General features: G+C 31.8%; 1 protein-coding gene across 2 annotated transcripts in view; it reads left to right on the top strand.

Annotated features, from left to right (window-relative positions):
• The first annotated feature begins 2,250 nt into the window (after positions 1-2,250).
• LOC106111414 (probable cation-transporting ATPase 13A3) overlaps positions 2,251-17,054 on the top strand; it is a 27,570-nt gene continuing 12,766 nt past the window's right edge. The window contains exons 1-4 of one of the 2 annotated variants that reach the window (XM_013293496.1): positions 2,251-2,354; positions 14,423-14,502; positions 16,101-16,268; positions 16,678-16,748. In XM_013293496.1, coding sequence (XP_013148950.1) covers positions 14,455-14,502; positions 16,101-16,268; positions 16,678-16,748 — 287 coding nt within the window. In that variant the 5' untranslated portion in view covers positions 2,251-2,354; positions 14,423-14,454. Of the gene's footprint in view, positions 2,355-14,422; positions 14,503-14,624; positions 15,194-16,100; positions 16,269-16,677; positions 16,749-17,054 lie in introns of those variants that run through there. The other variant, XM_013293495.1, reaches the window with a different exon arrangement.

Below are 17,054 nucleotides of genomic sequence, written 5' to 3' on the forward strand. Positions count from 1 at the left end.
CCAGGAATATAAAAACTTTATTCTTATTATGTCTGTCGACCTACATGTTACGGAGAAATATCAAACTAACTTCTTTATATTAGAAGGCCTCTAGACAAATTGACTTTCTATTAGCGATGTTGCTTGTAGAATCGACAAAATTTGTCGAAATGTATAGAAATGAATACGTGACAAGCACGTGACTTATCAAATGTTAATGTCAGTTTCATACATTTTTGACTTTTCGAGATTTTCATACATTTTTGAATTTTCAGCGATAGCGACAATCGAATGTTACTTTGTCTAAGGGGTCAGGTTTATATTCTAGGTTAGATTATATCTATAATTGTAAGCGAAGTTCAGAGCCGCCAAGTTTGAAAACCTCAATATAAGAGATGCGCATTTTGCTGGCGATATTTTCGTTATGAAATTGTGATATTTCGTCTCGCTTTTCGTCTATCTCCCTCTGTGACTTGGCATTGATCAGTATTACATTTCGCAATCATCAAACGTGCTAACTGCCAGGTAATAGCCATAAGTATCATTTCACATGTAGCTGTTAAAATTATCGCTTTCTTTCGACCGCTGCATTTGTCTTTTATAGTTTTTGTGAAGCATTGTGTTCTCATTTTGTGTACAGCTGCCGTTTCTTGTTGAAACAAGTAGCAACATGTGAATACTATACAATTTAAATAAATGAATTATATAAATAAATGTTATGTTTACTTTTTATAACCTCTACCACTAAAATGAGTGTTTGGAGTTAAGAAATGATAATGAAAACAAATATGGTTGACTTTATTGTCTATTGTTTTATTGTGATTGGACGAAAATATTAGAATTAATAGAATCTTTGGAACGGCAGAACCGATTTTGAAAAGATTTCACAATAATTCTGATTTATTTTCTATTTCTGCGCTGAGGAAGTTGTCGGTTCGTGGTAAATAAAAACAAGATTGTCTTGATTTAATGTTTATTTAACTACATTATATTCAGTAAAGTTAAACAGCAAAAACAATGCTAAAGTTAGATTTAATATCAAAATCTATACTATTATAATAAAGTGTAAACACACACTTTGTTGCCTAAGATGTCAGCAATTATAGCATATTTTTGAATAAATCTTTTTTTTAATAAAAAGCCTTACACTTACGTCATGCTTTAGGCTATATATTTTCACGCCATTAAACTTAGGGGTAAATATTTTGGATAAAAACCCTAATGTGGGAAAGAGACCATAAGTTGCTGCCAACATCAAGAAAGAAAGATTGCTAAGGTCTGTCATGTCATGTCATTTTGACATTTGTTATTGATAATTTGACAAATGTAAACATGCGGATGAAATTGCATGGGAACAGCTAGTAACTATATATTGTTTTTATTAGGTATACGTAAATTCATAATAATTTCCTACTATTGTTTAACACAATGTCCTATTGTTCAAAGCGTATTCCTTTATTTTAATCGAGGCTAATATAATATTTTCTATAAAATAAATATAAACAAGTTTCTAGTTTTGTACCCAGTTAGAACGGGGCTTGTTTAAGGTCAATGCTCCTTAGAGGGGCTTCCCAGTACGGGGTACAAACGCGGTTACCAAAGACCGGTTGCAACATCGATAAGCCCTTTGAAATCGATAAAAATACACAAAGGTAATTTACCAGTACTTAGGACTCCGATTAATATGTTAAGAAAAAGATTTGCAGTATGAAATATTAGCTTTCGCCCGCGATTTCGAGTGGAATTAAAAATAAACTTATGTAGCCTGTGTTTTTCAGAACATTCTAGCTTCCCCTACATCTTTGTCAAATTTCATCAAGAGTTTCAGTTTAGGCTACAAACATCTATCTATCTAAACTTTCATATTTATAATATTAGTAAGATTTATTAATATAGCAATTAACGGCCGTGGCACACAGCTGCGTAAAACCGGAACATAAGCGAAACGTAAAATATGCAGACCAATACATAAATACGGTGCAGTGTTCATCCAACTTACGGTTACGCTGATCAATTTTACCGAAACTAATAATTAATCAAACTACGATTAGCTTTCCTGGCAGTGTACTAGAAACCTTACAGGTAAGTCATTTTATTATTTAGTCGTAGAACATTGTTTTATGTGGAAGTATAATTAGTAATGAGTTGTTGAGAGTACTGCTAATAATCAAAGAACTCGTTTACACTGTGGCAATTTGAATGAACGATAGAAGTCATTTTCACCTGGTGTGTGATATCGACGCAGACGCCGATTCAGTTCAGTTCTTTTGCATTCCTTCATCGGTTCGGTCGCGCGAATCTTTACGCAACAAATTCGCGCGTGTTTTATTTTATCTGTGTTAAATGTTTTCGTGATACTTGAAGGATATTAAAAGGTATTGTAATTTTTATTTAACATTGTTAGTTGTTTTAATGTTAGAGAAAGTCAAGTTTAGAGTTTAAACTCGTTGCGACAATCAAGGGCATATAAAAAATATATAAGTTTCATTAAAACTTTACTTTTAATGACTTAGATACTTGGTTTTTGGTAAAATCTGTTAGATCTAACGTTTTGATTGTGAAAATATGTTCTCTACATAAATAGAGATATAATCATAATCTTTCTAATGTTGTGTTTTTACGGAGGTAGATTATTTTTTTGTTTATGTACTAGTTAGTACAATTTTGATGATATCAGTCAAATATTTTATTTATATTCCGTCTTAATATTTATCAAATAAGTTATTTTTATTAGTTGATATTTAAGTAATGCCAAGGATCAGAAAAATGTTGAATTTTGACATATAGAGTTAGGTTGTGCGTATTTTTTTTCGCGATTCTGTTTTACGAAAAACCTTAATAATCCGTGATTGTTTTATTACTTAGAAAAACCGTCTGCCTGTAATTTATACCTTTAAGTACCCACACTTAACGTTATCTTGAGTAGGCACATATTTTGTTGAAATGTTACAAGTGTTAAAACCGTTTCGTAATTGCGGTAGTAGAGTTTATCCGAAATAAACAATGAAAATAATGAAATATATTAATTCATACGTGATAATATTCTTTCTTTTTCAAATAAATAATCATACTTCATTCTTCATACTAATATTCTAAATGCGAAAGTTTAAATGGATGTTTGTTAGAGTTTGTAGCCTAAACCACTGAACGGATTTCAATGAAGTATGGTATAGATAATAGAGGATAGTCCACTCACTTTTGTTTTTTTTTGATTTCACGCGGAACGAGTCGCGGGCGAAAGCTAGTGTTATAAACTTAAAAGCGATTATATAGTTTAATTGAGTGAGATTTTTTGCTATTGTATATCTTAACAAAAAACTATTTTGATCTGTGTAGCAAACTGGTTAAATAACACACTGTTGGTTTATTTACTTAAACAATTAACAGTTTTATAAACGTCGCGTGCGTTGCTTTGATCCAATATTTATTAGTACTTGCTTGAGTGTTCGTGTTTCATGTTTCATTCCGTCCGTTTTTCACGTCTTCCCAAATCGTGTGACGATGACGACGCACGCCTAAAACTGAACAATCGCACAACTGTTTACTCTCCCTTCGATTCCTATGAGCTTGTAAGGAGGTGTGCACACTACTCGATTTTTAGTTGTGCAACTAAACAGTTGAATTTGCTGCAAAACAATCGACAATCGCACAACAATTGAGCGATACTTTAGTCAAAAGTGTACGCCCGCTCTTAGTATTTTGGTAAATGAGGTCATCGTCCGTTTATGTTTCCATTGTATCCTTACTTGTATAGAAACATGATCTCTCATCCTCTTTGTAAAAAGGCAACGTACTCTCATACAAGAGTATGTAATTTGACAAAGAATTCATCCTTTTCCATACAGAATATTTGTGCAACTCATTAAATATCAATTTGGTATTGTTTTCGGAATGTTGGCAGTACTGATTGTATGAATGTGAAAACATTTAAAAAGAATGAAGGCAATGAGTTAACGACTTTACTTATTTCTTTTGTAATATGACACAGTCACTACATTTTATACCTTTACTAATTCATAACTAATTATAAAAAGGGGAGGATTTGTTTATTTGTATGTCATGAATAAGCTTAAAAACTAATAAATCGATTTCAAAAATTCTTTCACCAATAGAATACCCCCGAATGCTATGGACTATATTTAATACTAGATTTGTTTCTATTACCAAGACGAAGTCGCGGGCAACAACACGTGTACATGATGTTGTTGTTACTAATTTTGCGACTACGACAAGCACATACGACTTAGTGGAAAATGAGTTTAAAAATTAAATTGTTTTAAACCGGTAATATAGTTATATAAAGTTATATGTTTAAGTTTATAACTAAGTTATTGTAACCAAGTTCAGCACTTAACTTGCAACGTGACTAACTTTACGATTATCTAAATTATATTGTGTGACCATTACAAATAATAGAAAAATAAACTTCTTTGTAATGTATGTGATTTTCTTCCAACCAACGTGACTTTATTCTCTAAATAATTCGGTTCAAAAACAAGAATCAAATCGGTCTTCAAATTAAATGTTATTCGTTTACAAATGAGACGTAGTCCTAAATCATTTTTAATGGTATTTTAATAAGTGCTGCCAGCTTTATCTTGTTCCATTTAAAATAGTGTAGTAAGTTAACACAGTAAATGAAGTAAACAAGTTTAGTGCCACGATTTTTATGTATTAAAAAATTAGCAGCACGCGTTAGTGAACACTAAATATGTTGAGTACCTTTTTTGTAAATGTAAAAAAGTAAATTCGCTAAATTAGCGCTGTCTATGGACATTTGTAGAACGAAAATTAGCGAGAAAGTACATATTTATAACATCATCGACAAAAGCTGTATTATTTGTACAGCGTTATTAGTGTACTATTAAAAGTCGGTGTACGTTGTTGGTACACTGTACCAACCGTTAAGTACACCAATAGATCTTATTTTTCATATGGTATAAAAGTGGATACATCCACTACCTACGTCATCTAACCCGCCAAATGCTTCCCTTACCATGTTTATTCCTTTTAAAATATGTTGGGAATTTGGTCACCGGAACTCCCGTTACTTTATAACATTTTTAATGACAAATGCAATGCAAAACAAAATGTTGATGTTGTTATTTTTCTGTTTAAATTCCACATTCGATATCAGATTGAGATACGGTATGTAATTGTTGTGCAAACATTGAGACGATAACAATTTTCCTTGCGCTAATTGTTGAATGTTTTAACTAGAAACAATTTCAACACAGTAACACTATGTAAGGTAGTGATTACAAAACTTTTCTATAAGAACCCTTTTAAAATTACACTGGTTTCAGTCCATCCCCTATTTGTGAACAAAAGCTTGGGTTCTCGATTTAAATGTGTTACGAGTCTTCAAAGATACTGGAAGACCAAAGAGAGTACGAATTAATTGTTTGAAAAAGAAAATGCGTAAATAGAGAGCCTGCTAGAGATGTATGGAAGAGCAGTACAAATTCTGCCGACCCTCCATCGATAAAAGACCAAGCTTATGTTAAGAACACTTCAGATTTCAAGATGAAGATAATATAAGAAATATAGTTTACATTACCTAATATCATAGTGGTTATTAAAACTTTATTATATATTTTATAAGTAATACAGAAGTTTATATAACAATGTTCTACATCTTTGGTAATCGCAGCTTTATTTTATGACGAGACCTAGCAACTTTGAATAACAATATTTTAGTGTTTCGGCAGTGAAATCCCACGGTTTTGTTAGACAGAATTTAAATTGTTTCCAACTAGAATTGGCGCTTATTACGATCGTCTTTGTCATGAATCGTGAATACTAATTAAGTTGTATACGATTGCAACCTTGGGTAAATAAAATCGGGTTAAGGTTGATATAAAATACATGGTTTAAACAGCATATCATTTATTAGATCAACCAAATGTAAACTAAGTAATCTCAAGGAAATGTTACATATATTTCTATGTCGCCGCCTTTTTCAGCACTTTTTGGGAGGTGCAGAGTGTTCTGTTTTTACAGTGGTAGTACATCTTCGCACGAATTGACCGGCTCGCCCGGTGTAATTCCACAACCACACAGAAAACAGGCGTGAAGTTGAAGCAATTCCGCGTTTCGTCTGATGAGTGCCGGAGGCCTAATTGTAGTCCCTTTTTCTTAAGGGGAAAGGATGGGAAGGAAAAGTGGTTTTGACGACGGAGGAGACGCGTAGAAAGGGGAATTGTCCTCTTTATGTGCGTCTCCTTCCCCGTCAGTTAAGAGTAGGCAACTCATCTGCAATTGCAGATCTCTATGGGTACCGGTTGCTTTCCATTTCGAAAGATTCAGGTTGCCGCTTGCTCGTATGCGCGTGACGCTCGTGGCGCCTTTGTCCAACGTCCTAACCCATTCTCTAATGCTGACCTTCGTCACGTTACAATTTATACAAGTCCTAAATCTTAATTCAGGTCTATTAAAGGTGGTTATAAATTCACATTTAGATAAAATGTATGCATAGTCTATTTCTACATTTTAAGAATTGCTTCACAGATATGAAACAACAAAATTATATGTAATTTCCTTTGTAACGACAGTGCAGACTTGTGACGAATGTGACCTTCACAATTGTTATATTTGCAATTTGTTACTTATGCATATTCCTTCTTTAAATGAAAGTAAATAGTGACTTCTGGAATGTTATCAATTGTTATTCTTCTTAACTCTATGGCCCATATTGGGACTTATCAAGCAAGCAATCTACACTAATTAAAGATTAACTTTCATTATAAAGAGGAAAGATTTGTATTTTTATATTTTTGTATAAACACAAAAAGTACTGTGACAATTAAAAAAGATACCACACCGTATGAAACTTATGTTATTATCAAATAATATAGTTACGCTTTATTCTACAGTGGTAGTGCCCGCTTTAACATCTTAGCACGAATGGGCCGGCACGCTCAGTGTAATACCGCGACCACACAGAAGACATGCGTGAAATGGAAGCAATTCCGTGTTTCGTCTGATGAGTGTGGTGCCGTAGACCTAATTTAACTACCTTTCTCTTTACCACCCTCTTCTTTTAAGGAGAGGATGGGAGGGGGAAAAGGATTTGACAGAGGAGGAGATGCATAGGAAGGGCAAACATCCTCTTTATGTGCGTCTCCTCCTCTGTCGAATAAAGGTAGGCAACGCATCTGCAATTGCAGATGTCTATGGGCCGCGGTCGCTTCGCCATTTTGGCGGATTCAGGTGGCTGCTTGCTCGTTTGCCACTTATTGTATATAAAAAAAATAATTATGATTTTTTTAAAATTCGCGGGCAAAAGACACTTATTAAATAAATTGATTGATTATTTTATTGTATAAATCATGAATTAAGTGTCATAATAAACTATGTGAATATAAAAATACATACATAGTGTGTTATAGTATATGTTTAGTATTACTAGAGGTTACTGAACTCTAGCGTTATGAAACTAAACCATCGTGAGCAGCTATCGGAGTTAATGTTATGATGCAAGCAAGACTCCAACTATGAGTATGAGTACCTGACACTGTTTTTAATTAGTTTTACTATGTATAAAGTACAGTTTTCGTCCGCAACTCCAACTGGAATAGAAAACTAATGTAACAAACATCCATCCATCTAAACTTTCAAATTTATGATATTAGTAAGAAGTAAAATTAGGTTTGGCCTTTTAATAATGAAGCCAAGTCTACACGTAAAGTTTTAAATTGACAGTGTCACTGGACAGTTAAAAATGGTGTATCGGCAAAATTTATCTAATTAAAAATAAATTAAAAAAACAAAACCGAGTAGCCTATGTGTTCTTTCAGACTATTTACATCTATTCCAAATTTCATTGAGATCCGTTCAGCATTTTAGGCTACAAACTGTAACAAACATTGATCCATCCATCTAAACTCTTACATTTATAATATTAGTATGAAGTATGATTGTTTACTGTGCCCACCCTCTATAGGGGCAGGTTAATGATTACAGAGTTCATTAATGTATATAAGATGTAGAGGCTTTATTACGGTATTTTAAATTAAAATTGTTTAAATGCGCAATTTGTTCCATAATGTAAATGCATTACGCCTACCTCAGATGCAAGAGGTCGACATCCTACTGCTGTTGTATAGAAAATGAAACCTTATCGGTTGGGATTAAGGTACAATATTGCATGATATTGCAATTTGAAAGTAATGTGTTGGTGCTAGCTACATAAGTACCTAAATATGATGTGCATCTTAAAGAAACAGAAGAGAAATGTTTTTTTTTTAAAGTAGGTTTCGTATTTCTTTAGTATTTATAGACAGTCCAAAGTTCTAATCAAATTCATGCAATGATATTAAATAACGTCATCTATTATAAGTTTTACATAATGTAACCATACACGATTTTAAAGAGGTTAGAAAGGTATCAACTTTCACTTTATGTATATTTTTTCATGTTAATGTTGCTTACGAATTTACTGTTACTGGTCTTTTGCAACCAAATTCGCTATTTAATCTATGATAGTGCAACATCATAGATTAAGCATTTTGTAAAGAATCATGCAGATATGACATCATCGTACAATTATCGTAACGCAAGAACGAACACACATTATTGAGTTCTGTTAACTTAAACAGTTATGCAAATTCTCATTTCAAATGCTATTCTATTTTAAATTTTCTATGACAACAAATAGTGAAAATTCTGGTTCCAACATGTAAGGCATTTTATAATTCGAGGTTTTCATTGCCTTAACACTTCTATAAAACATATTTCTGTCTCTCTTGTTTCCTTCGAAAGAACAGCGACAACAACATTATCATTACACGTCTCACGACAGTGGAATTTCACCGTAGATATGTGTCACGGTGAGCTTAATTTAAAAATCCCGTCCCAAATAGTCGCACGATGCCAGACAGGGAAGGGGACCTTGGCTCCCCCATCGGTTTCGGCTGCCGTTGATTTATCGCAAATTTATTGATACTACCTGTCACCAAGCGAGGTGACCCAGTGGAAAAACACCCTTGAGATTTACATACAATTATGAAAATGCACGTACTGAAACAATACCCTCATGCTAACGAGAGTCACACGTGTTTAAACTAGCTGTCGCCCGTGACTTGGATAGCATGTGCATTAACTTCCAGTCACTTCTATCAAAAACGGCCTAGCTGCTTCCGAGATTATTTGGAACAAACGCGGCCAGCGGTTAAACAAATTTTGTGACGTCATTTGTTTTAATTTATTTTATATAATAATAAAAAAAAATTTAAATTGAATCAGTGATTTAAAATATTCTACTAATAGTCGTAGTGACCTTCGGTAAATCTTCGGTTCTCGGAATTTGTTGTGTGAATGCCATTTGTATGGACCGATGTATGAAAAGCAGCACTACGATTGTTGTTAACGTTCCGCTTGTGATTTCAATATAACATTAAACCTTTTGTAAATAAACCATTGAAGTAACAATATGTTAGTAAACATCAATATAAAAGTTATCTGTATTTAGGACAAACGGCACTTAGATTTGTTGAAATACAGTGCCATCCAAAATGTCAACCTCCAAATTGCAAGAGCACAGAACTTAATAAAAATCCTAGCACAAGGTTAAGCAATAAAAATGTTAATCTTACTTCCTACTAATGTTTTAACTAAATGTGAAAATTAAGATGGAGGGATGGATGTTAAGGGCGTCGGTGGCTCAGTGGTTTAAACACTTGACTTGTAATCTATAGGTCTTAGGTTCGAATCCCGCCATGTACCAATGTGATTTTCGATTTTTCGAATTTTCATATGTACATAATTTACCCGACGTTCTTACGGTGAAGGAAAACATCGTGATGCAACCTACACATATCGACGAAGAAATTCAAAGATATGTGTGAATTCAACCAACCCGCACTGCGCCAGGGTGGTTGACTATGGCCTAGTAACCCCTTATTAGGGTAGGCTCCGAGCCCTATATCTAATAATATATCTTCTATTTTGAAGGAAAACAGTGTTCAGTCCCAAAGTATGTCAACACAGGTTAAAGGTCCAAAGACGGTAAACTGGTGTTAGCGAAATTCATTTCACAAACTGGTTACTGATGTCCGATGTTTGTAAAGAACATTTTATTTATAAATTAAAATAGTATATAATTTTGACCGACTTCCCAAAATAAGGCGGTACTTAATTCTTCTGTATGTTCTTTTGTATTGAAATAAGGTTAATACAAGAAAATACTTAATATTCATAAAAGTAAGCTACTTTAGACTCAGGTATGTCAAAAGTGGTAGAGCTCGCAATATCTTTTGGAAGAATGGGGCTACCTAATCAGTTGGTCCTATCCAGGACCACACAAAAGGTGTAAGTGAAAGTAATTCCGTAAAGTCATCTCTCTTTTTACTGCTATTTTCTAATGACAGTTTCGTTGTATTTTTGATTTTGATAGAATGAGCTAACAATTATTTACGGCACATGAATAATTCCATATATGTGCTAATTTATTTGGAACACGTATTGTTGGTAAATACAAATGTATTAGTTATTTGCATTTACTGTTTTCTATTAATATTGTACGTAACCACTGAACTTCTATGTAACTATAAAAACAACATTTTTGGAGGGGAAAAAATGTTTGTTGCTGTCTCAATGTTTCGCCAATGGAAACCCTTTATTCAACTAAGACCTCTACATAAAGAGGTTGTATTTGTATTAATATAATATTACCTCTATCACAAACCGGTACAATTGTTACAAGGACGTCTCGGATTGTCGACCTCATTCAAACCTACTTTGGATTAATCCGCAATAAAATCAACATACGTATAAACAGCTGAAAATCATAAAATTATATATTTGGTAAAGAATTAAAGTAAAGTAAACATAAATAAATTGTTAAATATCTAATCGGATTAACTGTAAATACGTCCTTAGATCTTGAAAAAAAAAATAACTTAAAGGCCCACTAACTTATGAAATTACACTCCAGTCGCATAAACACTATGACTCAAATAGAACAGAATATAAGAAAATAAAGTGGGTTAAAACGCTTCCCCTTAATCCACAACCGAAATAAAACATTCATACAAAAGCTTGACATCTCATTTTTCATCGTGAAAAAAACAGAGACAACGAAAGTTTCAGAAGTGGAAACACGCGGTATTTACGTATGGTAAATAGCGTCCTTATAAACGTTCTTGTCGCTATCTGCAATGTTAATTAAAATAAACAGCATTGAGTATACCACTATCAAATTCGTTATAATTACCGATAAATATTTGTACAGCATTTTAAATTAAATACTTCAATTATCCCAATTAAAATTACAAACATTTTATTTTAGGACAAGGCGTTTAAAACTGACAAGTAAAAAAAACGCAACTCGCCAACACCCTAATGGTTATAGGTATGGACTTCTGATCACATAGTTCAGGATTTATTTCCCACCACAGTATAATTGTCGAAAATATATCACACAAGCCTTGAGTGTAATTTGAATGGTACATACAAGAAAGTTAATACATTAAGAAAACTTTACTCAACTAAATATAATACGAATGACATCTTATTCTTAATTACCTTTCACACTGCTTTAGGACATGGCCTCTTTTCGGACAAAAGTACCGTAATTTTGAATAATCTTGACGTGAGTTCTCACTGTCGACAAACTTATTCATCCTTTTCATACTCCTTAAAACACAGATAATAATGTTATGGGTGTGTTTTGGCAGTGAAAACTGACGGTTATCTTTTAAAGGTAAACCGGTATAACAGTTTATAAATCTAATAAAATAAACTCAAGGCATACAAGATATCTTTATTATATTGCGTACATTGTAATCTTTGCTTTATTTGGATAAACAAGGCTATTTGAATCTCTTCGTATTAACCAGTGACGAGTGTTTTAACGTACGTTTTCACTGACAAAAGAGACAGTCATCATTTTGTTTACGCGTTGCAGTGGACACCAACATTAATAGTAACACTTAATATATGTATTGAAAATTATTCAATAACTTTCTTTCGATTTGATTTATATTAAACTAGCTTTTCCTCGCGCATTCGTCTGATAGGATACAGTCTATTTTACTCAGCAAAATAAAGCTTTTTAATCGTGAAAGAATTTTTCATATCCGTCCAGTATCTTTAAATTTTTGTTACAAACAAAAATACAAATCTTCATATATAGGAAAGAAAGTGAACGGGGAAAACTAATAGAAACTACAAAACAGTAAAGAAATAAAAGATATAGTGTATTATATGTTCTTTAATTTATTACTTACAAATTAAATTTATTAAATGTTAATTATTTCTAGTTACATTATCATATTATGTAACTCTGTTAACCCCCTCCCTGAAAGCTGGTAAGAAATAAGGCGCCTTAGAAAAGGTAACTGTTTATTCTTTCTTTTAAATACTCAAGCTGACATATATTTTTTAACACTACTGTTTGGGTTGGAATGTACTTAAAATATACTGCGTAAAACCATTTTTAAAGTTAAAACTGTGATATTAAATACGAACAAGATATTCTGGTTTACATTACGATGCATTAAAATGTACCTAACTTAAATATCAAATAGCAGACAATAAAATTGTATGAGAAAATTTACAAAACAAGCAATCAAGTCAATTTTTTGTTGTCCTTACAGTGGCCATGAATTTTAAGGTTGAAATACATTTATTCAACAAACAAAAGATTATCGGTTTTTCCTTAAACAAAGTCTAAATAAACTAAATTTAACACAATTATATACTTAATCTTAGTTTATTTTTCCAAAGGTGCATAATTCAGTAATTTCTCAATTAAATCGACATGACCCAACAGCATTCTTCGGCAGCAATATCTCTTCAAGCCGAGGGCATCCAGTGCATCACTGGAACACACAAATTATCAACACTGCAATGACTATTTACTCAACAAATAAACATTCACATCAAAAATTTAAAGTAACACGTAAAATGTGAAAATAGCACAACATTTTATTAGTTTACTAGCTATCGCCCGCGACTCCGTTCGCATGGAATTTTAAAAAAACAAAAGCAAGTATCCTATGTGTTCTTCCAAATTATCCTCTAGGTATATGCCAAATTTCATCGAGATCCATTCAGCCGTTTATGTTACAAACTCTAACAAACAACCATCTAAACTTTCGCATTTATAATATTAGTAAGAAGTAAGTTAAGACCAAAATAAATATTTGCTAAAAACATTTGCTGTTTATTGATTTAACTATAGGTAGTAGTTTTCTTGTAAAATTAGTATTTAGAAATACAATAATACATTTCTATACATAATAACATTATCTTTGTACCCAATAACATACTATGGTCTAACAAACCATAGCAAGACTTAAGCATGGAAACACAATTAAAATAATAGAATAGCTTCCAATAATTATTGTTTGAAACTATGTTACATGCCTTATCTAAACAAGATATACATTTTAAATAAAACTTTAGTACTGATTACATACTTAATGTATTTTATACACTTCGTCATTTACAACATTGCAAAACAAATATTTTCTCAAATCACTGTTTAAATATTTCCCAGGATATTAAGATAAGGGTTATAAAATTTTACAATTCTTATTTCCCTAGAATTTGGACTTGCAGGTAAATAATTGTCACATTTTTTCTATTTAGTTAGTAGATACTTAAGTGAGAAAACCTAAAAATAAACTCCTGCTATATCAACTTGATAGGTTTCTTGTTTATGTATTGAACCATTTAATTCTTTATAAGTTTTATCTTGATGGATTAAATATCAGAGCCCAACATTATTGGAAAGGATTAAGGTTTACATTTTATAGAAGGAATAAATGAGTTTGTTACGTTTAGTCCAACCGTGTACCTTGATAGTATAATGAGATTTGTAATTAAATGTTATTTAGTGGAAATACATACCCTTCTGTGTATTCAGCTTGTAGCAGACCAAGGTAAGCCTCCCATTTATTGCCGATCACCTTCCCACAAGTAAAACATCGTACTGGAATAATCATTTTGAACAATGACCTAAAATAATTTAAAAATTATTGATACATGTATTTGTGATTATAATATTGGGGACTGTTCCTACAAACGTCTTGAACATCATCTTAATTCAACTTACACTAGAGAAGTAAAACTAAATAAACACAAAATACCAACATTGAGGTTAACTAATATAACCTACAAGAAGTAAAGTAAAAGGTGTTTTGCTTATGTTTCACTTACCGTAACTAAAAGAATAAAGGTTTGATCCTGACTTGTTAATATTTTTCGTTTCGATTGTAATTTTATCTAAATAGGAAATTACAAAAGAAGCTCCAAACTAAATATTTACAAGAAAAGTGACAGTGAAGTTGACAAGACAAGTGAAGTGAACGAATGAATGAATAATTTTTCACATAGATTAAAGTACTGCTTTCAACCAAGCCACAGATGAAAAATATCACTTGCCATGAATTCCTTTCCATTAAATAATTGAAAAAGGCTTTGTTTTTGTTTTCAGATCTCCTGGTTATTGAAATATAAGAAGAGACAATGACATTGAATGTTGAACAACACATAGCAGTCGATGATAACCACATGGTACGTATATTTTTACACTGATTTTAAAGTAAAACCAACCATATTTAACTAAACCATGTAACATACACACTCTGTGAAAAACTGACATTGACAGCCAAGCCAAGCTGATTTTGACATTAAAAGCGATTGATTGTTCGTAAATTAGCTTACAAATAATTTATAACATTTTATTTTACACGTTACAAGATGCTTAAGTGATTTTTATCTTCTCCGTTTCTGCTATATATTACGATCCTAAAAGTTATAGTTATCATGACTTCGAAATACAAAGAACGTTATTGTTCTTCAGTCATGTAGAGAAGTGAAGAAAACGTAAATATTGAACTTTATTCTATAAACCTTTGTTCCTGTACTCTCCGTAATATGTTTGTAGAATAGATCAATTTCATTACAATATGTCGCCTGAGTAGTTACGACAAACTGTAATTAAAATTAGTGTGTGTTTGTTTTACGATTCACATAGTTCTTTGTTCCTAAACTTGTGATCTAATTAAGTCATCAATATGGTAGCTTAACAAAGTAGTATTATATTTTCAATACCAAAGGTTTGTGTCATAAACATAATATAATGATGGATTCAGAAGACGACATTCAACCCCTCATAAGATACGAACAGGGAAATACTAGGTCCCTACACGCAATATTGAACTTTTCAGAACAATTATTAAACACTGATCGTGATTTTCACCAGGTAAAATGTCCATTTTTGTTATAGTTCATATAAATTGCAGTTTTATTCAATTACTATTCTTTAAAACTTAGTATAACCAAGATTAAGTTGATCCTCCCCCTCAGTATTGTTTATTGTACTTTATTACCCACAAGGTGGTCAGCTATTGGCTATGTCTAGAAGGAGGTATAACATGTGGTCCAATTTTTAATGAAAAACTAATAAGTAGTTTTTGAGTTATCTATAAGGATTGTTACCATCAGCATTTATAGTAATCTATATGTCTGTTTTACATTTCGTAAAGGTCAGGAATAGTTTCTTGCACTTATTGTTGTTCAATTTATTTTTTATCTTTAGAATTTTATGTAATTGAAATGATATTGCAAAACATGTTTAATTCTTGTTTGATTATATTATCCATGACTTCCTGTCAACTGAATTATGAGTGTCCTTATCTGTTATGTATTATAATTAAATATTGTGTTAAAACATTGACCAATTGTAACAACTCAGTACATACATTGTTATCACTACTTTGTAATTATTGCATACAACTATTAACAGTTATGTATTTTTGTATTTATTGTTTATGTATTTTTTAATCAATGGATATACTTATTTTGTCTAGAGTTTCTTATGCATTGACCTTAAGTTGCCTGTAACATTTCAATATGTTTGTCCTTTTTAGATGTATTTTACTTGAACAATGTACAGTCAGCTTTGTGAACATATGCTAAAGTACAGAAACTAGTGTCACTTTTGGTTTCAGAAATATGCATAGATATATCTGTGTGCTTTAATACTTTAATACATACTATTGTCCAATACTTACATTTTTTAATCAAAATTGTATTTAAATTTCTAATTTTTGTAAATGTATTTACACTTATGCAGCTGACTGTACTAGCATCTTTATATTTTGTTTTAGGTAGTACATGGGTACAGAAGAAGTCGATGGCGGACATTTCTTGTGTATATATTCACAATTTTAACATGTGGCATACCAGCTTTGTTCTTCCATTGGTACCCGAGATGGTATTTGTATGCGACTTCAGAAAGATGCTGTTTCCAGTTGGCAGAGCAAGTAATTGTAGTGGTATGGATTTTTCAACACTATTATAGCTTTGACATTTTTAAAGTTAACTCATTGATTTATTATAATTTGTCTATAGCCAAAACAAGAATATAAAATTCCTATCCTGAGATGCTTATATCCATTCTATTTTGCATTACATTCTTATATCTGTATCAGAATTAGTTTCATTTTCTTTAAATTTTTGCTCATTTAGAGTCTGTACCTTTGACTAAACTATCGCACAACTGTTTAGTTGCGTTTTCATTCCTATCTAATATGGAGGTGCGTACACTACTTGACTTTTAGTTGTGCAACTAAACAGTTCACAATTGACGATCAAACAGTTGTATTTTTAGTTAAAGGTGTGCACCCACTCTTATTGTATTGGTTTTTGTAATAATTCTCTTATAGTAAATGATTATTGTTCTAGGAAACCTATCAGAAGAAATGCAAAAGTTATTACATACACAAAATACAGATTAAAGTAATTGCAGATGCAAGGTAAATATTAATTAAATGTTTCATAATCATTGTTACAAAACATAGAATAATTTAGTACTTAAAATACAATTATATAAGTAACACAAACATCGAAAAGTGGGCGTTTTAACTTATTTTTTATTGTAGAAAATAAAAGTATATAGATTAGAGTATATAGTAGATAGTAGTATAGAAGTATATAGTAATTTTTTTTTTATAACATAAGGTGGCAAACGAGAATGTGTACATTAGAGGAAGTTTGAAAGTAGCGCCAGTGGTGGAGAAATTGAGAAGCAAAAGGTTAGCGTGGTATGGACATATTATGCG

This window comes from Papilio polytes, unplaced genomic scaffold (genome assembly GCF_000836215.1).
Source record: "Papilio polytes unplaced genomic scaffold, Ppol_1.0 DF824169.1, whole genome shotgun sequence".
NCBI lineage: Eukaryota > Metazoa > Arthropoda > Insecta > Lepidoptera > Papilionidae > Papilio > Papilio polytes.